This window comes from Muscardinus avellanarius, assembly GCF_963383645.1.
Source record: "Muscardinus avellanarius genome assembly, chromosome: 2".
Classification (NCBI taxonomy): Eukaryota; Metazoa; Chordata; class Mammalia; order Rodentia; family Gliridae; genus Muscardinus; species Muscardinus avellanarius.
The window spans coordinates 26753649-26779045 of record NC_137787.1 but is presented as its reverse complement, the minus strand read 5'-3'; the positions used below and the strand labels follow the sequence as shown (position 1 = coordinate 26779045).

General features: G+C 34.8%; 1 protein-coding gene across 2 annotated transcripts in view; it reads right to left on the bottom strand.

Annotated features, from left to right (window-relative positions):
* The window catches only part of ERBB4 (erb-b2 receptor tyrosine kinase 4), a gene marked incomplete at both ends in the record, with an annotated part of 1174461 nt that overhangs the window by 715526 nt on the left and 433538 nt on the right, over positions 1 to 25397 (bottom strand). For both annotated transcript variants that reach the window (XM_080689981.1, XM_080689982.1), the window contains one exon: positions 20768 to 20919. In XM_080689981.1, coding sequence (XP_080546107.1) covers positions 20768 to 20919 — 152 coding nt within the window. The remainder of the gene's footprint in view (positions 1 to 20767; positions 20920 to 25397) is intronic.

Below are 25397 nucleotides of genomic sequence, written 5' to 3'. Positions count from 1 at the left end.
TGACTAAACAATTATATCTAAAATTTTATCTTTTAAATATGCAATTGATATAAAATTAAGAAGATATTTTATTTTATTCTTTATTATTTTTATAATTTTTTATTGGTGAATTATGGTTATACATCTTAGTGGGGTGCAAGATGGTAGAGGCATACTTGCTCACATCACTCATTTAGCCCTTTCCAAATTCCGACCCCAATCTCTCCCCCTTTCTCCTTCTCATTTGGCTTACTGATTGATACATTTGTAAATGTACATCATGTACATTAGGAAATTTCCCTATTTCTCCCTTCCATCCCATCAGTTAGGTCACCTTATTTGCTCATCTAAGGTTTTTCCTTCTTCACCTAGAGTTCCTCCTTATGACCCTTTTTCTTCCTATCTTCTGCATTTTAGGGAGAATATTCATTTTTTTTTTTTTTTACTTTTTGTGACTGAATAATCTCACTTAGCATAATGTTGTTCTTTAAAATCTTGGGCATATCTGGAACTTAATAATTCTTTTTCTCTATTTTGCAATAAAAAGGATAAAAATATTCTGAAAGATAACAAATCTCAATAGTATTTTTGAATTGCACAGAAACTAGAGTGGGTGGTTAGCCTAAGATTGAATATTGTCCTTTCCCTGTTATACAACTTAGTGTTTATTATTTTTGATTGTTTGAGTGGATTTTTTTGCATCCTCTATATCTTAAATCAAAAATATATTCCCATTTGGAAAATAATAAATATGATTCAAAAGAGAAAATTTCTGAAAGTTAAAAACCTGTGAAGAGGAAGGAGGATCACAGGTTTGAGGAAAAAGCCTCAGGAAGGTAGTAACACTTTGAGCAACTCAGAGAGACATTGTTCCAAAACAATAAACAGGACTGGGGGCAAAACTCAAAGGTAGAATGCCCCTGAGTCTACTCTCTAGTTCCACCGAAAGAAAAAAGAAAGAAAGAAATTGTGAAGTATTATAAGTTCTCTGTTGTTCTGTGAATAAACTATATTTTGCAAGAAAGGAGAGCTAAATGATACTACTTAAAGGCATATCATTGCTCATTTACCAGAGCTGAGTGATTCTTTAAAATCGGGAATGACTTAGTGAACCCCAAACAGTTGAACAAGGTGTGGTTATCCTTGTACTTGAAATATGCTGTGAAACCTACTTACTGACCAGATACTTATTTCTCAGGTTCTGATTTGTGGATTTTTCCTAGGTAAAAGTCCATGTTTCTAATTTCTATTCCTCCCATTGTATTAAGAGATCTTCAATATTACAAAAACAGCCCCATTTGTCTTGGCAGCTAGCACAGTGGTGCTTTCCAGGATACTCTTCAGTGGTAACCTAGTTTTGAGTCTTTTTTACTGACTTTGGAAATAAAGAATAAAATTTATTAGAACAATTTGATAGATTTTCAAATAATAATTTAAATTAAATTAGTATACCTCACAATCCATCTTGAACTTCACCATATCTATTTTCATAAAATAAGATAGTGCTTAAAGAAACTTGGATAAAAAATTTAGCAAAGTATTTACATGATGATCTATGTAAAATATTAAACATTTTAAAAGTCCATTTCTCTTAATAGATGGAGAGAAAAGGACTGAATAAAGTACTTTCTTGACTTTGGTTGGTTGTTTCTGGTTTTGTTAACCTAAACTGTCATTTATATTTTTCTTCCTAAAATAACAAAATCATATACTAGGTGAAATATGTCTTTTGCCACAAGGGTTGAAATGTTTAGTTTATTGAACATGTTTAAATTAAAGGTAAAGATCCATATAATTCTGGCCTTATTCTATGATATTCTTCTAGCAAAAAAAACTGATTTGAAATGACACAGCCATAATTTTATGTTTTTTTTTCATCTGAGATGCTGAACTATTACTTTTAATCCAGATGCCATTCTGATTTCCAAAGCTTAGTTCTCACCAGCAACCTGCAAAAATTCATTCAGCATCAGCTTTAGTCAAGAAGATAGATGCTGGTGTCCAGTTCCTTCCTTTATTTCTCTTCTCCCCATGTTCTCTTCCAAGAAGGAAAGATTTAAGATGAGTTCATACCTGAGCTATTTGTTTCATACCCCCAGATATTTCCATCAAAATAAAAGAGTGGAGCATTCTCTAAGGCTCCTTGCTGAAGTCCAGTATGGATCAGCAGGGTTCCAAGGCTCGGTGAGCCAACATGCACGTTTGAGATCTGTGCAGATGATCTGTGTCTGGATTAACCCTGCTGAAGGCTGCCGTGGATGGCTACAGAAGAGTCCCTTTACCAATACCCAGAAATCCAGACAACACCCAGCAGCTGGGTCCAGCTGCTGATGACTTTAGAAGTTTGCATACTTTACCTGCAGCATCCCCCCCCCCTTTTTTTTTTTCAAATAAAATCTTACTTAGGAAACTACAGTCCATCTAACAGATAAAAGCAAAGCCATGCTGGGTAATGAGCAGGGTGGCAGAGCCTGCCACATTTTGATTGTTTCCCATTACCTCTTCCTTTTGAAAGGCACCACAGAAAATCACTCTGAGGGTTCCATTGTCTTGCCTGCCTGCATGCCTGCTTACAAGCCTGCCTCTCTCTCTGCATTTCTTCCCTGTTCCTCCCTCTCTTATTTTTCCTTTCTCCTTCTTTTCTTCCTCTTTGTTATGTTTTCTGCTATCCAATTTTCTTTGGTCTTTTTCTTTGTGTGTGTGTAGTACTGGGGATTGAACCCAGGGATATTCTACTTCTGAGCTAAACCCCCAGCCCTATTTTTACTTTTATTCTTTGTTTTAAAACAGGGTCTCACTAAGTAGCTAAAGCTGGCCTAGAACCTGGGATCCTCCTGTGTCAGCCTCCCAAATACTGGGATTAAAAGTGTGTGCCACCACACCCAGCTTCCTTTTGTCCTTCTTAATGACAAAAGAGCAGGAATGCTGGAGACTTGAGTGACCATACTACCTGAATTTAGGTTAGGTTTAGGTTTAGATTACTTTACTTGGAAAATAACAGTCAAAAATTAAACATGTCAAGTTCACTGTGCTGAAAGTTACCTATAAACAGTAATCCACACTCATTAAATTGTTTGCAAATGAACATGAACAAATAAAAATGTACTGAGTAGTTTATTTGCTTTTTATTACAGTGAATTTTTTTTTTAAAGTTTATGTTACTGGTGCCTTTTGTTAATTAGATGATGTCTTTAGTCCCTTCATCTATCTGGCCAGAAAAGGCAATGAATATATAAAGTATTTAAATATAAATTGGAGAAGCAAGAGTTTTTAGCAAATATATATAACTGATGATACCAGTATTCTTACTGCAACCTAAAACACTAAAGATCTCAATTAAATTATTTCTTTGTTTCATTTAAGTACACATATAATATAGAGCTTAAGAAAATGGTGAATATATATATTTGTGGTACTGGGAATGAAATCCAGGGGCATTCTACCTTCAAACTACATACTCAACCCTATTTTTTATTTTGAAACAGGGTCTCTCTGAGTTGCAAAGAGCCACACTATGGCTGAGCTTGGTGGCATGGGCTTGTAATCCCCGCACTTGGGAGGCGGGGACAGGAGAATCCTGCAGGTTCGAAGCCAGCCTTGCTGGTTTAAGAGATCCTGTTTGCAAATAAAAATATAAAAAATAGGTGTCTGGGAGTGTAGTGCAGAGGTAGAAGGGTTTCCCGTATCCCCAGTACCAAAATAAATAAATAAATAAATAAATAAATAAATAAATAAAGCCACACTATGTAGTTGAGGCTGTCCGTGAATCACAATCCTCCTGTCTCAGCCTTCCAAATGCTGGGATTACAAGCATGTGTCAATAAGCCCAGCTGATATTTTTAATCTTAATGAAAATAGCAATTGAAAACATGTAAATATTAAAATATTTATGTTTGTATGTCATGGATTGGTAGATAGTATTTTTTCAATGTACACCTTTTTTGGATGTTATGTTTTGGTAAATGACCTAAGATTATGAGTTCAAAGAAAAATGTTTTCTTGTCTACTGTAAATATAATAATTCAACAAAATAGTTTCCAAAATATTTTTATCTTTGAAAATTACTTAAATGTCTAAAGAATTAGAGGTCATGATAAACACAAACTCTTTAGTATATGACAGCAAAGAGTCTTAGCATTTGCATTAACTCATTTAAAAAAGGCATTACAACCTCAAAAGTAGATGCTAGATATACCTATTTTTCACTGAAGAGAGGGAGTCACACACATGTTAAAGGCCTCGCCCAAGTTTATTTGACTCATAAGTGAGGATTCAAACCTGCTGTTGACCCTGGAGCTCATGTTCCTAACCCTAACACAACAATGCATCTCAAAAGCCTCATAAAGGCAATTCCACATGATTACCAAGATTGGTTAAAAGTAGGAGTCAAGTGGATGTGCACTTAGCTAGATATATTTTTATTTCAAACATTGGAGAAAGATGTATATTTTTGATCTTCTCTTATATGCCAGGCATATTGGTAGATTCTTTACATTTGACAGTTGCACTCGACACCCCCAACAACCACATCTACCACTCCACCCAACCACCACTGTGATGTTCTACTCCAAACCAGAAATCGAGACTGAAGAAGTTAAGATAGTTCTTCAAGGTCAAAGATGTATCAGCCACCAGTCTTTTTTCTTTCAAAACGAGATGACTGCTGAATGTGCTGCTGCCCCCACATATGTACCTCCTTCAGTAAAATCCCCTAACACCCAAAGTCCATGAAGAGCACCAAGAATGAAAGATCTACTGAGACTCCGCTGCTAGAAGCACCTGGCGGTTAGTGTGCCAACCCATGTCTCTAAAAGTCAAGGTCAGGTGTGGGCTACTGTAGACAACTGAGTCCCATGCTCCCTAAAGTACAGTATAGGAAAGGACTTCAGATACACATAACGTATACCAAATCGCATGAATGGCACTGTGTGAAAGCTCTTGATTCAGATTACATCAAAGTGAAAGAGGGAGGTGGTTTAGGGGAGGGACTGGGGAGAAGAATGAATGAAGGAACACTTCCATTGACATTATGTATATAATGATAATTCCAATGCCAATATCAATATTTTGTATAAAGAAGTGGAGAGGTAGCCAGAGGGAAGATCACCAAGTGCTGTGTGTGTTATTTCCCCATCACTACAAACTATATTACTATATTATGATTTGAGACTTTAAAGCATCGATAAGCGTATAAAAGGGAGAGAGAGCACAAGAGAGAGCGAGAGAGTGAGAGAGAGAGAGAGAGAAAGCGAGAGAAAGAGAAAGCGAGAGAGAGAGAGAGAGAGAGAGAGAGAGAGCGCGCCTCAGTAGTGTGTCTATATTACTAACTCCTGCCATTCTTTTTTTCTTTTTCTGAAAAAGAAACATAGCCTTAGGCTCCTTTCATGCATTCTCTTTGCATTGATATTTTATTTTTCATACTCAGGGTGCATTGATGTTTTACTATTTTTGTTTTGTTGTTGTTTTATTATTTTGTATTGGTACTGGGGATTGAAAGAAGGGGCATTCTGCCTCCAAGCTACAACCCCAGCCCAAATTTATTTTTATTATGAAACAGCATCCCCCTAAGTTGATGAAATGCTCAAAACATGCTGAGGCTATCCTTGAACCTTCAATTTTCCTATCTCAGCCTCCTAAGTACTAGGACTACAGGTGTGTGCCACTACACGTGACTGTGTTTGATTGTTTTTTGCATTCATGTCTTATTTCTTTGCATTGGTGTTTTGTTGTCTTGCACGTATAATGGAAATACTCGAGAGTCACTCTTGGTAGTAATACTGAATTTAATTTGAAAATAAATATTTATGTAGAAAATGTTTCAATAAGAACTTAAAGAAAATAATATCATTGCATATTGTTATGACAATTATGAGTGCAGTTTCATATCAACTGAAGCTATATAATTCTGCCTTAATACAAATTTTTCATTTTATAAGAGAAAAAAAACCCAAGAGTTAAATAAATTTGTCCCAGATCACACAAGTAGTTGAGAGTTTAGAATATAGGTTTGTGTTTTTCCATTAAATATTTTTTTGTGGGTCTGGGGATGGAATCCAGGGGCATTCGACCTCTGAGCTACATCCTCTGCCCTATTTTTTTATTCTTTATTTTAAAACCAGGTTTCACTGAGTTGCAGAGGGTCTCACTAAATAGCTGAGGCTGTCCATGAACCATGATCCTCTGGTCTCAGCCTCCCAAATGCTGGGATTACAAGCGTGTGCCACCACGCCTGGCTTTCCATTAACTATTTTAGATAAATACTGTTGCTTAAATGAGTCATGACTATGTATGCTTTAGACAGAAAAATAAGACAACACAAGTGAGAGTAATGAGAGACTTATATATATGATATCCCAAAAGCAATCCAGAGGGTAGATCCAGATATTTACTGTCATCTCACAAGTAAAATTATTAGTCAAAGCCAGGCATGGTGATGCGCCCCTGCAATTCCAGTACTTGGGAGGCTGAGAGAGGAGAAACACAAGAGCATAGTAATTGAGCAAGATTATTTAACAAAATCAAAGGGACTGAGGTTGTAGCTCACAGACAGAATAGCTCTGTATCCCATCCCCAGTATCATAAAAAAGAACAAAAATAAAAATAATAAATTATTTTCTCAAGAGAGAAAATAAAATTATTTCTCTCAAGAGAGAAGTGAAATATCAACTAATTTTAGTCAAGATAAAATCTCACAGCTGAGATAGTGTTAATAAGCTGTAACCCTTCTCAATACAAGCACCCAAGCTTCTCAAAAGTGAAGAGGGTTGAAGCCCCCAAAATGTTTTAAAGAAAAAAGTTAAGCAGAGTGTTCAGAACCCATACCAATATTTTACATAGCATACTTTTTATATACTTTTATTTGTGCACTATAGTTTCACATCATAATATAGTTCACAGTGATAGTGAAATCCATGTATACAGCACTCAGTGGGCTTTACCCTGGCTCCTTCCCCTCTCTTCCTCCACATACAGCATATGGAGAGTAGCTTGCAATTCTCACTATATACATAATGTCAAAGAAAGCCGCATACTTTACCAGAGCACTTAAAAGTCCTGTTGGACACATCCTAAGTAAGAGACCGCACAAGGGAATACAGTTATAAAGGAAAACCTAGGGACGGGGTTGGGGGGAGAACGTGGATAACATGGCAATTCCTGAAGCACACTCCACTACTCCCAACCCCTCACTAAACCTGCCCTTAGAAGGTGAGAATTGGGACTATCAGTCTTGTCAGAAGTCACACTGCACAGAGTATTTTCTGGGGAAATACCTCACTCTCCAAGAAAATGGAAGAGTTAAAAAGAATAAAAGGATTTAAGAATCTCCTAAACATCGTTCTACCAAATGCACAAAATCCTGTTCTCCCCTGATCTACTTGGCTGAGTCCCCACCCTGTTAGGAGAGCAGAATTGAGGGACGGAGATGACAGTACACAGTAGAATGGATGTGAGACATGAGGACAGAGATGCAGACTCATGTTCTCACTCTGCCCCTTTCTTGCTGTTTGAATTTAGTCTATCTATTTAAGCCTTGACATTAGTAACAGTATTTTGCATTGCCACAGATATATATTTAAGACACTGAGAAGAGATGAGAATTACCTAACATGAACTACATCTGTGTTACATGCCAGACTTTAATTTCATCTTTTCTTTTTGTTGCCCTATGGTGAAAATGGCCCAGTGCCTAGAAAATACAAGGTGTTCAATTAAGAGTTCCCAATCCATTTTGTGAACTTAACAAAGCACCCCATTATATTGTTAGAATGCTCTAATTGTTAACAGATCTCTATTTAAGCCAAAAATCTTCCTCCTTTTAACTTCTGCCTGATTCTGCCTTCTGGAACATCTGAAAACTGCACCACTCCCTTTTCTATGAGAGCCCTTTACATGTCTGAAAACAATTCCCGTTCTTCCCTTTCATACTCTTCTACCAGGGTCAACACATCCTCCTCTTTCAAATGTTACTTTTGAGACATGGTTCTTTGAAACATACTGTCCCAATTGCCTATTACAGACGCACTCTAGTCAATCAATTCTACTCTTAAATGCATATTATTTATCTGAACAAAAGTGCCCAAATATAGTCTGAGAATAGCTCTTGAGTCCATGCTGAGCAGTTTATTGAACAATGAATTCTACTACCCTTTTAGCAGCCTCTGAGCTAGCAGAATATGTGATTTTTAAAATAAGCACCATTTGGGGAGTGGTAGACTGTTAAACTAGACATGGTGAAACAAGTACCTGTTGATAAAGACTGTAATAAACTTCTGTCTGAAAACCCATTGCAACAATTTAAGGTTTTGCTTTTTGTAAGTCAGAGATATAGTATGAATTTCTTCATGAAGATGTAGAGAACAAGATTGAACGTAGTTATCTGCAAAGTTAAACTTTGTTTTGAGTTCTGAAGTATATCCTGAGTTAAAGCTCTGCCAGATATCTGTGCAGGACCCTGGGCAAGCCAGTTAACCTTTGTTTGACTCAGAGCCCTCATCAGCAAAATGAAATTGACCCACCACTTGGCTGGGGTGGGGAGTCTCTCCATTAAAAAGACAAATTGGGCATAAATACAAAGACACAAAGGCAAAAGGTGCCCTATTAATCTTGAACTGAGGAGTCCAAGGTCTTTAAGGTGAAGTCATTCCACTCAAAAGATAAAAAAATTCTAATCTATTTTAGAAAACTCTACGTTGCCCGTTTAACACATTCTTTAGTTACAGTTGCTCCTGCCTTCTTGCCTTCTACTCTGCTCACCCAAATCCATCCTGTCCCCAGTGTAGTCACTGATTAATTTCTTTTCCTTCCAAGACCACTTCTTTCTAAAAGAGCTCAACTACCTTTCTGCTACCATACTCATTTAATTTGTACCACATGATAATTAACTTTTGCCTGAGGTTCTGTAGGTGGGAAGGTAAGTTGCTTCTCCCAGGAATGCTGATACCTTTACAACAATCTATCTTTGGGGGAGGTAGTAAACATTTGCTGTTTCTACTACCTGGCTCACTAAAACAGAATGAGAACAACAGATAAAACACCTACTAAGGTACCATCATTCACATCTGTTAGCTCCTTTAATGGACAACAGTGAAATTCAAATGAGGAGAGTTTGTTGTGAATTTTATTACTGAGAAGACTTTGCAAATTAGTTCCTGTAATAAAAATAAAGTTACTTATCTTGGTTCCAAATACGTTTGTAATTGCATTCATCAAGCAAAGGGTTGAACTACGTTCTTCAGGAAACTACATCTCTTCAAAAGACATGCAGGTTGTTGCCACCCCAAATGCTTATCATCTGTGAACAACTTATCATCTGTGGGCTTGAAATTCTCGTTTGCTGAATCTAAGGATCATGAATACTAAGGATCATGAAATACATGTGACAATTATCTAATCTTTGAAAATAGAAGGTACACCGGGCATGGTGGTGCATACTTGTAATCTCAGTACTTGGGAGGCTTAGACAAGAGGATCATGCAGGTTCAAAGCCAGCCTCAGCTATTTAGTAAGGCTCTCAGCAACTTAGTGAGACCCTGTTTCCAAATAAAATATAAAATAGGTCTGGGAGTACAGTCTGGAGGTAGAAGGGCCCTGGATTTTATCCCCAGCACCACACACACACACACACACACACACACACACACACACACACACGAGAACAAAAGGTATACTGATAAATGCTTTCCTAACACTTCCCTCCTCTGGTTACCCTCATACCTGATAATTTATAAAACCCTCACAGTGTATTTGGGAATCAAAGTATATTTCCAATGAGAAAATCTTCCTGAAAAACTAAAAATTAGAAGGCTGACACAACTTGGGCAACAACTTGTTCTCCTTCCTCTCTCTATAACACATGTACCTAGATGCTAGGTTTAATTTAAATCTTAGTGCCTGCTATAGTTTGGACATCGAATATCTTCAAAAGCTACATGTGTTAAAGGGTTGGTCCCCAGAATGGATCTATTGGGAGGTGGTAGAACCTATAAGTGGAGTAACCTAGTGAAAGAAGCCTTTATATCATTACAAATTTGCCTCTATAGAGAATTGTGAGAGCCAGGACCCTTCCTTTCTCTTTGCTCCCTAGCTCATGATGAGAATGAGTTTTCCCCATCCCACACTGCCACCATTTTGTGCTACCTAGACACAGGCCCAAAGCCACAGTGTCCACTGATCATAGAGTGGAATTTCCAAAGTTGTGAACCAAATAAACCTTTCCTCTTTATAAACTGATTATCTTGGGTATTTTGTTACAGAAAACTAACACATCGTTTTTGTCTTGTTCTTCACCTAAAGCCATATCAGTTAGTAATTAAGTCCTTAACAAATTGTTCTTTACAATGATTATTGAATATATGCCATTTTTAAATTGCCACAATAAGCAGATGACTCCAGGCTTCATCAACTTAATTCCTCAGATACAGAGATAATAGCATATTCACACAATGAAATTTCCTCCAATAATATTTTCTTCCTGTGACTAGGCTTGCGGTAATTTATTAATAATCTATGTCTTAAATGCTTACCAGAATTTGGCCCTTTCAACCTTCAATGTCTTGCTACTTTTCCATTTCTTTTCACCTCAACTTTTTCCTTTACAACACAGAAAAATACTTCCCTTTCGTATTTTCTTACTTCCACATCTGTGAATTTAATACAAGTTGGAGAGGATTTTCTAGGCAGAAGTATACTTAAAATAATTTCTCTAATTCCTTAATTTTTTACAATCTCTGTTCTTTTTTCTCATTTTTTCACCTTCCAACACACACTGTATTCAAACATTTCCTACTTCTTTCACACCTTTTCAGGGCCAGGCAGAGTGCTAGGCACTTGGACACAAATGCACTGAAGATGTCTTCCTTGTTTTCAAAAGGATGTGAGTCCATCTTGGAAATGTCCATGGTATTTCTTCTCCACACCACTGTTTAGTATTTAGTAGGTTTGGTTTCAGGACTGTTAACTAATATAGTTCTGTACCCTACTTTATAAAGCATAGTACAATAAATTACAAAGAGCTAGCAGTCAAGAGCTATCTGGGGAATAAGTGAATTTTAATGTTTTGACTATAAAATTGAAATACTGAGCTTGTTCCCACAGTCCTGTGAGGTTTTATTCATACTCATTGCTAGCTGTATTGAGCAATCCTGGGTCCACTCAGGATCCCTACTGCTGGGACTCTACAAAGGCCTATCTTCTGCCATTATAAATATAGTTCTGAAATTTGGGAGTTTTGCTATAAAATTTTTTTCTGTATTGTATTAATTTCTAAGAAACACAGTTCTAGGTAACAGATACATCATTGATAAACAGTAAGAAAAGGCATGGCAAGATGCACAGTTTGAATAGTTTGAAGATATATACACAAGATGTATAGTTTGAAGTGAGAAAACTGAGTTAAAGTGTTCATTTTGCCTGTTAGTTCCAAGGTCCTAAGAAAGTCATTTTGTTTCTATGGGCCTAAATTTCATCACATATAAAATGGGAATAATGACACTTAGTTCTAGGGTTGTAATAAAAAATGGGAAACGGAGTGAAGCCTCACATCCATCCGACAAATGGGAAACGGAAGTAGAATCCCTCACATCCATTCATAATATGCTATTGACCAAGTTCTAGCCCATGCTTAAATAAGAGCTACATCTAAGTATGCTTGCTGATACTGGCTTCCCTAGCATAGAAGATAATTTCAGTATAAGATTCACTAAGAGACAATCATTTCACTCAGATTAGTTTTATATTCAAATAATTAAAGTTTACTGAACATTTTCTCTGTACAATATACAAACTGACAAAAATGCAAGAGCATCTTTATAGTACTACACAATCCTGCATGATGACACATATAATATTATAGACATGTACTTAGTACTATGGAGTAAGAGTGGAAGACATTGGTTCTCTTTGTCTTGATGGTGAGGGTGGAGATAAGATTACAAATCAAATTTAGAGAACATGTTAATATTTGAGGAATAGAGATAACGTATTTAGAATGAGTTATTAGAAGATGTGTGATTTTACAAACAGAGAAGGGTGGAAAGACATTCCATAAGAAAATAATTTGGGAAAAAGTATACAGATCTTATTTATTAAACATAACTGGAGAATCAAGGCAGTTCAGAGAAGGGGATACTTAAGGCCAAGTAGGTTATATGACTTTGTTCAAGTTGCAAACTCAGGCAGCAAACCTTAATGTGTACCACCTACACACCCATTAGATTTTTCAAGTATGTGTTAAGAACAAAATTTAAATTTCCCATTTTTCTGCTACATATTGCATATCATTTATTACTAATCAAATCATTTCATGGAACACAAGACAAAATGTCCTATGAGCTCAGCAAGATGCTATGAAGAACCTCAATTAGGAAAATAATGAAAAAGATCCCTGTGTATTTTTCCTGATTGAAAGAGTTACAAAGAACAAATAAATCACTCATCTTGTAATAAAATTGACTTATTTTTTTATTTCACAAATATTTGAAGAGCAGCCACTCTAATATGATAGATTTTTTTAAAAAGGAGTAGTAGAGTTAAAGAAATGAATTAAAAATGGAAGCTAGCTACAATGGAATTTTGAGTTTTGATAACTTGTGAATTAAATTTAATTAATTAATTAATTTTTATTTTGTGTGTAGTACTGGGGATAGAACCCAGGGGCATTCTACCTCCAAGCTACACCCCTAGCCCAAATTTTTATTCTTTATTTAGAAACAGGGTCTTGCTGAGGGCTTCATTAAGTACCTAAGGCTGGATGCAAACCATGATCTGCCTGTCTCAGCCTCCTGACTGCTGAGATTACAATCGTGTGCCACTATGCCTGACTGACCAGTGAATTTTAAAGTCTTAAGTGACAGTAGAAAGGCAAGGCCTATGGGTAGAGGCCAAACTGCTTGGGAACTTTCAAATTTGTCCTAAAAGTTCTGGACTTCATCCATGAAATGAGCTAAAAGGTAAGTCCAGAAAAACAGATATATAGCCCTCAGATATATAGCAACACAGTAGGTTAGACAAAGGCACCTGGTACTGAAGGGCTACCAGATACCAGACACCATGAGAGCCACTTTATTTTCCACTGTTTTTCTTTCATGAACTCTTCAAAAATGTTTTATTGATAACTCATCTCTTTCTTCTAGGAGTACTCCCACTGCTTCCATAAAATGATGTCTGTTAGATTGTTTAAACTCACACAAAATTTCCAGAACCTTTTCACATTTTTAGCTGTTGATTCTAAAGAACAAACAAGTATTTGATTTGCAATTTTACCTCTCAAAAACAGGAACTCACTATTAACCAAAAGTTGAACTCTTAACAATACTATCTAAAAACTCATTGTCAAGTATTCTGATTAAGGGTCAATAAATGCTGACTAGGAAACCAAAGAAAAAAGAAAGCAACACAGTAGGTCAGACAAAGGCACCTAGTACTGAAGGCTACAAGATACCAGACACCATGAGAGCCACTTTATTATTGGAAGAAAATGTGGCATCAAAGTGTGTAAGAGGATTTGCTTTAATACTCAATTATATATTCTGATTTTCAAGTGGAAATTTAGTAGAAATGATTTTGAAGAGGCCCGTATTTGCTAAAACAATCACATTAAATTTTTAGCACTTTTATAATATATTTTAATATAATATTTATATTTAATGGGTTCAAATTAGGGATCAGGAGAAATAATTACAGTGTTTCTGAATGAAATGGTTTTCACATTTTATTTTTACACTTTTGATCTTTAAATTATACTCTATGTGACCAAAGAGAGACCTTTAAAATTGATTTGGTCTCATGCAAAATTGTTTGATTTTAAATCTGTCCTTTCTTTGAAAAGAAACATGTTTCATTTTAAGTGTCAGAGAAAAATAAAGCTAGTAAAATGTACATAGTTGTATATTTTGAAAAAGGTTATATTTTATTCAATTCTAGTATTAAATAAAAGATAGCCAATGCCAAAATGCTTTCCTTAATCTTAAAAACACACTTAAATGTCATTTGTTCTCACTCTTTGAACCAAGGACCCTGTTGCTTACAAATAAGAGAGGTGAAAAAATAACCTTTATACACTCAATTTCACAAAGAGTATAAAAGGGCCATAGACAGAAATGTGTTTGTTACTTGGAGTCTTCTCTATTTAAGGTTAAGATAAGCCTATAAATTCATTATACTCATATCTAAAGCCAAATTTAAATGCCAAAACTCTCAGAAATACAAGTAAACACTGTGCAACTGCCAAGAATTATAATAAATTTATTTTAAATAAATTTTCACTATGAGCATTTTTTTCTGGAAAGTGAAATGCAATTTAGGAAATTAAAGACATTTTAAGATAAACATTATTATTATTTTTATTACTAGTAGAGAAGTTATTTTTTTATTTTTCAAAGTAGTTTTATTTACTGATAGTTTCTCATAAACAGCATATAAGTTTAATATTTATAGTAATCTAATTCTTGATCCTAGCTAATTTCTACTTATAAATACCAAAATATAGATGGTCACTAATTTATATTAAGATACATATGTATTCATAAGTATTAAAGCTACAAGTATTGTTCTATTTTTATTTCTATTTTTCTTTCCAATACTTCTTCAAATATTTGTTCTCTGTTGAATATACATCTTTACTAAATACACTAATTTATTTTATTTTAATAGTCTAAACATATAGAAAATATCTTGAATATATTTCATTTAATATTCATTGGAATAGTTAACAATAAAGTTTCAAAAAGATGCTTAAATGTAACTGCCAAATTAAGAATATGGACATTTTTATAGTTGATTTATTTTATAGGATTTCTGAATATCATTAAGATTTTGATTCAATGTATATTTTCAGATTAAATTGTACTTAACCTCTGAGGAAAAAAATATATTTTTATAAGCCAAGTGTAAATTGCATGGCTTTTTCAAATGCAGTACAAGTTCCATGATTAGATTTAGTACAAAATCAAGTTTCAATTTAAAAGCCAGCTGTAAATACATACATACAAAATTGCATGTGTATTATGTTTAATGATCTTAGAAACAGCTTGCAGAAGCGATCAAAGCTTTGGAAATTCCATTTAACCCAGAATGTCTGCTTTGACCCAACTGACATGTTATAATCGTATTCTCTGTACTTTTTAGTGTTCTTCATCTCATCCAGCTAGGGGCTCACCATTTATATACAGCAAATATATTGCATTACGCCATAAAGGCAGTTTTATATGTTATTCAAACAGGGAGCAATTAAAGAAGAAATCAGAGTGCCTCATCTCATTCTCATGAATGTTTACCTGATCAATCCATTTCCTGAAGGGGTAGCTTCTTTGAACAGAATTATGGTGAGTTCTAAGTATCTGGATGCTGGTCTTTGCAGTCCTCTCTTGCCATCTGTCTCCATTAGTGACATGGAAGATGGACTACTTGGCTTGTTGAGTAAATAGCTAAGGAACATGAATACTTCATGCAGGAGCCTTTTTTATTTGTCTCCCCTTCAACAGAGTTACAAATATACCATTTTTCTACTTTTCAAAGGTTTTCCAGAAAACAAATTCAGGCTTATGCTCTTATGTGCTTTTAAAGTCCAATCAGAATGTGCGTATAGCTGAAATAAATATGCTGCATCAAAAATTTGTTGTGCTCATCTTTTCAATAAATGTGAGAATATAATACAATTTTAGCAATTCAAGACACACATAATTATTAAGATTTAAGCTTTATGGACTACAGCATACAAAGGTCCAATGAGTTACTGATACTGTTTCTAATCCAAGTCCATAAGCCAACTGTTAAATTTATCTTTTTATAACTTTAACAGATGCTATTTCCAAAACAATTTTCTTTAAAATCAAGCCACAGATTAAAAATCAGTATAGCAATGAATGAGGATACGTAGTAATACTCATTATATATACCCTACTTACTAGTGTGCTACTTAACACGGGGTTGATAATTAATAGTTAGTTGCTTAAAGTGGATATAAAAACAGAGAAAATAAATGTAAGGTATAAAAGCTGGTGGGTCAGGCACCTTTCCAGAAACACTGAGTTACCAAGTGCCAAGAGAAGCAAGGAAGACCAATGGGGTGGCAGAGGGGAGAGAGCTCCCAAGAATTCTAATGAGGGTAAAAGGTCTGAGAGTTCATTCCCATTACTTGCTACATTTTGCCATGTTTTAGAGAGTTCACCAAGTGTAAGACAATAGCACAAAATCTGTGATTTTTATGCCTTGCTGCTTTCTATTATATGCCTTAACCTTGTGATGGTGATAAAGTACATAGTAAATAAGTTTTAGAGCCTTTCTCTAGCCAACAATGTGGTGTCTTGGGGTTGAATGTTAAACATAGTCAACTAGATTGTTTTTCCCAAAAAGAAATGCGAAAACTGAAGGTTATAAGAAGGCTGGGATGGAAGAGCATCAAGGCTGCTACAATAAAAGCATCTCATAAAGACTGCATTTAGAAAGAAGTACTTCAGCAAAATGTTAGATACAGGAAAGTATCTCCAGAACATTATAGGGATTTTTGAAAGAATAAAATTATATCTTCAGTCTAACTCCAAAAACCCACTTTTATTATCTTCTTGAGATTTCAGGAGGTGTAATAAATGGGACCTCTTAGTTATTGCAAAAGGATCCAATCCTACATAGTTTAAAGAAAAGGAGGTGAATTATGATAAAGTTACTCTTAAGGCCAGGAGTATTTTATGGCTGGAATGACTGGGCAAAACTAGTCTTCAAAGGGAGACTATAACGTGGAAATGAATAGACCCCACATCAGAAATCTGGGTAGGTTGTTCTCTTTCTCTGCTCTTTGTAGCTATGCCAAAATTTTGGCTTCATTCTTTTTTTTTTTTTTTTTTTTGCACCTTTCTCTCTGACTTTCATAGCGTAAGTGAAAAGAAGACTGTGTTCAAGTACCCAAGTGGATAAAAAAACTACTTATGCAGAGACTGAATACTCTTAGTTACAATTCCAGATTCTCAAGTGAAGGAATCTGACTGGCCCAGCCTGGATTTCATTCCCACAAACTGTCCCATGGGCTGGGGTCACAGGGAAATATATCGATGAATAAAGACTCACATGTACATTTAGAGCACATATCACATATAGACCCAAGAGCTATGGTTTAAAAAAAATACCGACTCATTTGTCCATTCAACACATACTTAAATTTTTTTACTTGAATAATTTAGGTTTTATTCTAATTACAGACTATCCAGATAGGACATAAGGTTAGCTGAGTACCCAAGTGTCCTGCCTTTGTGTGTCATAGACCTGAACATGGTTTCAAAACAAACAGAAAACATTTGCTATTTAGAGATGAAAATAAGGATAGAAAAATCCTTTTAAAACATAAATAATCTCTTTAGGTACTAAAGACAGAAATAAATCCAGAATGAAATTTTAAGATCATTATCCATCATGTCTCTCTAAACACTATAAATTTGAGTCATTGTCGGAGAAAAGAAATTGCGAAACTTCTATAAAAAGTTGTTCAAAAGATTACTGTTACATGAATATATCTGAGGGCTACGTGACTGACAGAAGAGAGTAATGCGAGTTTACTACTCACACATGCAATTCAAAACTTGCAGTAAATGGTATAATGTCTAATCACCATATATTCTTCATGGGTGATGTTCATAGATTATGCCAATACTGGATATATTATGTGATTTAAAGGAAGCCAGCACATGTACAAGTGAACCATACGTGGTTTTCAGAAGGAATCAAATTTTATATTAAATGGAGAGCTTCTAGCACATTTCAAGGTATAATTTAAAATAACAGATCATTTAATTGTGCCATTTTATGGTTTCACCAAATATTCTCTGCTTTCAAGAATTAGTATTAAAATAATTACAAGACTAAGCTTATCAAGTACCAAAGAAGGAGAAATACAGAGTGTTCTGTTCATGGCCCACTCTTGATCCTAAATCTTCTCAAAATCCCTTGACTATTTCACCTAATCCCCAAATGTTAACTTGTCACTTAGACACTCATGTCTCCTAAGTATCTCTATTGTAAGACTCGCTACCTCTCCGAGGCAATATTTTATTCTATCCTCAAACTTCTTCCTTAACCACATGACATTGTAAGATCTTGGAGGTCAGAATCTATGTGTGATCTTTTGGGCATGTATATGCCTAGTGTCTGGAACAGTACACACTAAGGATACATTTATTAACTCTGACTTAAGACAGTCCTTCTAATTCATAACTTTTGCTACTTCCATTGAGATGTCCTGTTCTTCCAAACCACTCACCTAATGGGCTTCTATCTCATTTTCTCATCATTCCATTCAAGAGCCTCTTTGATAAAACCTCTCCAGAATCCTTCAGAACTCGCTATATCTTTGTTTGCCTCACATGCATGTCAACTATTAACTCAAAACCTTACTTTCTTTATAATTCTTGTTTTTTTCTGTCTTAGAAACGATATGCACATATGCATACATATACAATGTTTAAATATATATGTATATGCATATGAACAGACTGTATGCATTGCTCATCTGTGATCCTCTAAAACACTGTAAGCTGTTAAAGTCTAGGACAATAAATTATTTGCTAGGGTCTCCTTGGGCTAAGATCATTTTTGTAATGGATGACTATATGCCATGGTTAGGAATGATTATTTTTATAGCACAAAAATATATATAAAAGAAAAATGTTATTGAAAAGAAAAAGGAAACTACTATAGTTAGTTTGGTAATTTTTGTTTGTTTTGTTCTTGAGGCAGGGCCTCACCATGATGTCCAGGCTGGCCTCCAACTCATCATCCTCTTGCCTCAGCCTTCCAAGTAGCCATAATCACAGATATGAACCACTGCTCTCAGCTAGAATTTTTTTGAATATATATGTATGAAAATGCAGATATGTATATGGGTTAGTACAAAGTTTATATAAACTTTTAGGGCTGCTACTTAGTAACTAGCAATTATTTATTTGAAGAAACAACTTATTAGTTGTTTCAGGTAGAAAACTTGACCATCCTTACTTTATTATTTTCCAAAACTGTTCCTTCTAATACCTCAATTTTTAGTTCAAAATGTTTCCTAAAGGAAGTCTATCCAACAGTATAGACCATGTTGCTTGAATACCTATATTCTTTTTTCATATTCTAAATGTTAAAAATTGATTACAGCTATTTTTTATGTTTCTAGTCTATTCTTTTATTATAGGATCTCAGAAATAATAAAATAATAAAAGGTATAGTAACACATTTTATTATCACTTAAAGACTCCCATTATAATATCCATAATTATTATGGTTGTCAATAAAATCCAGTTGCATGTTCAGCAAATAAGGCAAAGCACACATCAGAAGAAAAGCAAACACCTTTAGATGACATTTTTAATTTCCTAACATTGTTTGTATCTAACAGAATGTTTAGATCACTATTCTGCTTCATAATTCAGCTTTACCCATTAGTTCTCCTTTTGTAGATGTCATTGTGTTTCTTATATGTGATCTAGGATATTTTGTGTGCATCCCTTTATTGAAGCAATAACATGAAAAATAAGTGATTCTAAGGCCATTTTTTCTAGGACTCAGATAACTTTAGCATCTACTTTTGATAAGCAAAGATGTCATAAACACTATAATTGCTACAAACTTCTGGCACATGTAGAAGAACTATAGCTCTGCCATCCAAGCTACAGAACAAGGAAATATGTCCAGTCACTATGCTGGGCCTCATCGAAAGTCATTTTAAAAATAGAAATCAAAAACTACACAGCGCTCTGGATGTTTGGAGAGGTTCATTTTTCTGAAGTTGCTACTAATTCCAGATATATTCTTTTCATCCAAAATACTTAAATATAATTTTTACTACCCATTTAGGTAAAGGACTATTGAAATGATCATAGTTCTCTAAATAATTTACTATTCACTAAATAGCTCACTCTATCAGTATTGGGAATATTCTCAACTTGATTTGAACTAGAGAGTGCTCCTGCGAAATATAAAAACTATTGAAAATAACACCAAATATATTAAAAGGATGTTATTTAAAATGTCCTCATGTAAAAATAAATTCTTAGTTATGCAAGGACCAAACCCCCATCTCATTTTGCCTGAGTATCTTTGAAATTCAAAGTTTCCTATACCTGTCCCACTTAAAGCAAAACATAAAGTGTAGGCATTAGCATAAAGGATCTAACAGAGTAAACGCCAAAAGAAATTTCCCAAATGACTGGTTGTCTCTGGATATCTTCACATATATAGAATATGTGCATGGATATATTAATCTACCTAAGTACTTACAATTTTTTATGCGGATCCTATCGAAAATGGCATACATTCAGACAGTCGTGAGTGTACTTTAAATCATTTAGAATGTTTCAGAAAGACCCCACCCACTGTGTGGCGCTAGTATTAGTCTCCTATTGGTAACATGAGAGTCTAAAACAAATCTAAAACGCCAAAAGCAACAGAAGCGAAGCGGAAAGGAAATGACTGGCTGAAGTCACCAATTCTTATCTCACTGAGCCTCTGACTCTCCTTGCGCTCAGCCTGTCAGAAAAAGACAGACTTCCATGAAGCAGTGTACTACACCCTGACAGCATCTTTCATCAATCCCACCGGAGCAGTAACTGCTCTAAACTCCAGCTGTCAGTCACCAAGCCAGCGTTACCCTTGTTCTTTCCCTGCTGAACTTCTCTATGGCTTATCCTCTGCCCAGAGTCACAAACCCCTCCAGGCAGGGGAGCAGTGTTCCCAGGTCCAAGCAAGCAGGGCTCCCTTTCCGCATCATAACGCCACTGTCCACTCACAAAAGCACAGAGCAAGAAAGAGACAGCTTTACCCGCAGGAAGGAGAGGTCCCGGTTGTGCTCAATGCTGGTGATCTCCAGGTTGCCCATGACCACCTCACAGTTCTCATAGTATTTGCGCAAGGCTCTGTACTGCTGTTCCAGGTCCGAGAGAGAGCTCAGTTTGTTCTCCGTTCCAGCACAAACTACAAGGACAAAAGACACATGTGTAACCTTTGTGTGACGTGTATAATTAGAATATCTTCCTTGAAACTCCATTTCACGAGTCAATCCCACTGCCCCAAAGAGAAATATTCTAAATGTCATTGACATAAACCCCTATACTGATAAATAGCTTCATTTGTATGTGCTTACATTATAAATGCTAACCAAATACAGTCAGAGGAATTAGATCCATATGAACAGATTAAGGAGATAAAATAACCCCCGTTTGCTGTGACCATATCAAGAACGTAAATACATTTAATTTCATTTAAACTTGGTTTTCTTTAGGATTTACAGCTCTATTTTCTAACACAGTAATTGGACATACATGAATAAATGAAAAGCTGATAAGGCAAACAATACTGTTTTTAAAAATAGTATTTAATAAAATGATGTTCTGAATGTGTTTTATTATTATTATTATTATTATTATTAAGATATGCACTTGTAAGGTCACAAAATCAATACCTTCAAAAAGAAACCACAATCAAACAACTTAGATTGAAATACACTGACATAGAGTGCAAACATGATTTGTAAGAAAATACAACTTTTATTGATACAAACTGCATCATCAATGTACATAATCCTAAGTGTTCTGAAGTCTATTGTGGAGTGATAGGTCATCTCAGTCGGCTATTTTCATATGAAAGGGAGAGGATCCTGAATCAGTTCAAACCTAAGAACATGAATATACAAACGTGTGTGTTGACACCTTGCTTCTGGACATCTAGCCTCCAAAACCAAGAAAAAATAAGTTGCTATGACTTCAGCCACCTAATGTGTGGTACTTTATCAAAGCAACTATAGGAAAATAATACATAGATTTTTAGACAATTTCTCTCTGAAATCTCACATTTAAATAAGTGTTGGAAATTGCTTTTCCTCTCTCTAGGGTTTTATCAGCTTACCACTTCCTATCTGCCTCCCCCTTCCCTTTCCCAAAAGCCAAGGCCATTACACCCCATACTGGAAATCATTGGTTGCCCTTTAAAAAGCAGTTTGTGTTGTATGAGAGTGATAGAGGATAAGGCAAAGACTTCTAGAATGCATATTTTTCTTATCTTTGGTAGTAACAGTGCACAGTTTTCACCTGGGCATTTGGCCATCCAAAATAAAGGTTACATTTCCCTCTTCCCTTTGGAGGTTAAGTTTGGCTAAGAAACTAGGTTGTGTCGTGTTATACCGCAACTTCCCAGAACTTTATTTGGAACATGGTTGGAACCTGACTTTGACACACTCCTAGTACACCTCTAATCTGCTGCCAGGAGTGCAGATGCAATGGTAACAGTTGACCATCACCCCAGACCATCTTTAAAGGGCCACATCCTAAAGATGTTTGGGAAGCAGCTAAAATAAAGCAAGATTTTCAAACAATGGATGTTTTATATTGTCATACCATTACTATCAGCAAGATACCGGTGATGTGGGTCCTAAGTGACAAAATAGCACCCATAGGAAGGATGATATTCTATTAAGTCATATGCTGTTGATTTCACTTAATTTTAGCTATTCTGCCTAGTTGTTTGACTGTTATTTTTTTCCATTCATAATGCAACTAAAAAAGGATTTTTGACCATCTGAAAATTTGACTGGTTCTACTGAAGTTTCCTTTATTAAAATTAACCAACAAAAAAAAGTAAACTTCTGTTAAGAACTACAGTAACAGTTAACACAAGCAGGAAGACAAGAAAAAATTGATTCATGAATGTATCAGTTAAGCTCAAAGTCTAGAATTTTATTTTTTATTATATATTAGAGGCAGTCTTTGAAAAATCCACAAACCATGACTTTTATTTTATTAATCCCAGCACATTTATAGCAAAGTCTTTATAAACTGTAAAAATGTCTGTTGAATAAATGTTTTATTGTATGGGTTTATAAAATACAGATTGTAATTATTTTAAATTCCAATGAGGAAAAAAAACTTCTATTTTAATACAACCACCTTGGAGGATAATTAAGCATACCCCCATGTTCAATTAATAAACTGGCACCATTTCTAAAACGTACTCAGAGCCACACAGCAATTTATATGCAACTGAAATTGTATAAGCTTCTTTTAATTGGAAATAAAACCGATGCTTAATATCAATATATTAAAAACATAACATGTAACCATCTAAAAGGAAAGTTGTTCAAAATAGTTTCCATATTATGAAGTTTACAATAAAATCATAAATTCTGGCAGTCACATCTACTACCATAACTGCCATACATAGATATTATTATATGTTACCCATTCTGTACATATAAAAGAAGAAATAGAATATGAAGCTACTTGATCTGAATAGTTTTAAGTTCTTGATGAATTATTATTGCTAATATTTACTAAAACATTCTACACAGTCTGGAATTTTACTTATATTTTTATAATAGATATAAATTACCCAGTGTTGCAATAATCTGTTCATATGAGATACCCACAACATTCTTCCTTCAAACTTTATGAAGATAGAGGCAGTACACTTTTCATTAATTGTATCTACTGAGCTGTGTAACACAATATTTTCATTAAATTATATTTAACTAACATAAAACTATTATAACTGGTTTTATGAAAGTGACCCTCAATTCTAAAAAGTTTATGCTGTTCAGTAAATAATCAGGTATGTTTTGTATATACCTTAACAAATTGCAAAAGTGGGATGATTATTCTTAAAATATTTTTCTAACAAAATTAATATCCTCTGAAAAGAAGAAATTCTGATTAATCAGAATGTTTTAGTCACTAGATTTAATCATTTGAGTTTTAACTATATACTTTTCAATTTAGGAAGTATTTTTGTCTCACCAAGCTTTTCCTTTATACTTGATTCAAACTACTTAGAATCAATAGTATATTCATCATAATTTTTATCCTGAAAGACCTGGTGTTTAAAGAATTAGTTTGGATAGACCCATAAAAATCATTTGTAGTTCTCTTCATGAAGCCTTCACTGAACGCCTCACAACTTCCATTTGTCAATCGATTTTACAATCAGGCAATGTATACAAGACAATGTTTAAGCCATCAAGTCTCATTGATTTCACAAGGCTGTTTATCAAAACAGAATTGAAAAATCTTCTTCACCAGCGAAAACAAGTTTAATGAAATTCAGCCCCCTTTGATAGCACTATTATAAAGTCCTTAAAGTATAAGCTTACAATAGCTCTAGCTTCAAAAATCTCAAATTTACATGTACTCCCTAGAGTTTTCATTCCCAATGTAACTCCAGGAGTAAAGCTTTATGTGACGCCTTAATAAAATCACCAATTATTCTATTTAGTATTGATTCAGTTACAAACATAGCTGTATTTGTAACACAAGTCTTTTATTCTTCTAGACTTAAGATTTGCATTCAACAGTAAGTGAGCTACATAATCCTTATTCAGTAAAGTGATGAAGAAAAAATAGGAGTTTGTAGCAATATGCAAAGTTGGTTAACAAAATTATTCATTTAATTCATGAAGCAAGATGAAGAAATGTTAACAATATTCATATTGAAACCAAATATCAATTTTTGCCTCCAAGCTGGTTATGGTTATGAAATCAGAACTCCATTTGCTTAGAAAGGAGATAAAAAAAAAGAATAAAATCAAATTTTTTTCCTAACTCTCAAATCAAAATGCCTCGTGAGATATCAATTAAGAAATGGGTAATTATTTTTCTAACATCAACTATTTGCTTAGTATTATGGAAAAGTGTTTACTGATAAAAAATTTCCAAGATCTTTCTTAAGGGTTCTTGTAGTTGTACAAGGCTAGTTGTAGCAAGCATAGCAGTGAGGAGTAAGCACATAAAAGCCATGAATGTACCGTGTGTGCATAATCTGGAAACTGCATTTTCTCTTTCAGAAATATTAGCACAATAAATATGCTTTATATTGATTAATATATTTGGGTATTTAAAATCTAGAGCTATATTAAATTTAAAATATAAAATGTTGAAGGAACATATAAGAAGCAGCAAACACATATTGTACTCCTCTAAGAAATAGCACAATAATTCCATTGAACCAGAGGTAGACTGTCACTAAGCCACTTTGAGTTCTTCATGCCTCTGAGTCAACAGGCCAAGAAAGATGTTACTAAGCTGCCTGGTCCTGACTACAAATGGGGAAATTGGACTAGTGCTCCACAGTGTAGGTATGACAATGCCTGTAATTCAGTAGATCTCTTAGGGTATCTCTTAGCACGATTACCATGCTTCCTGATAAAGTTCAATAATCCAATGCAGGCAAGGTTACTAATGACCACTCTCTTCTGGAATGAAGGCTTGGGTCGTCCTGCTCAGTCAGCATGCATGGCCAACTGAGATGCTTGAGTAAATGAGGTCCTTAGAAATTCCAGCTATAACTCTTTGACCAGTTCCTGAATCAATCTGAAAGAGTCCTGTTTAGTTCTTTGCTCAAATGTCACCCTTTTCAGAACAGTCATCTTTAACAATCTTATCCAAATTCAGGCTTCCATACCTGCT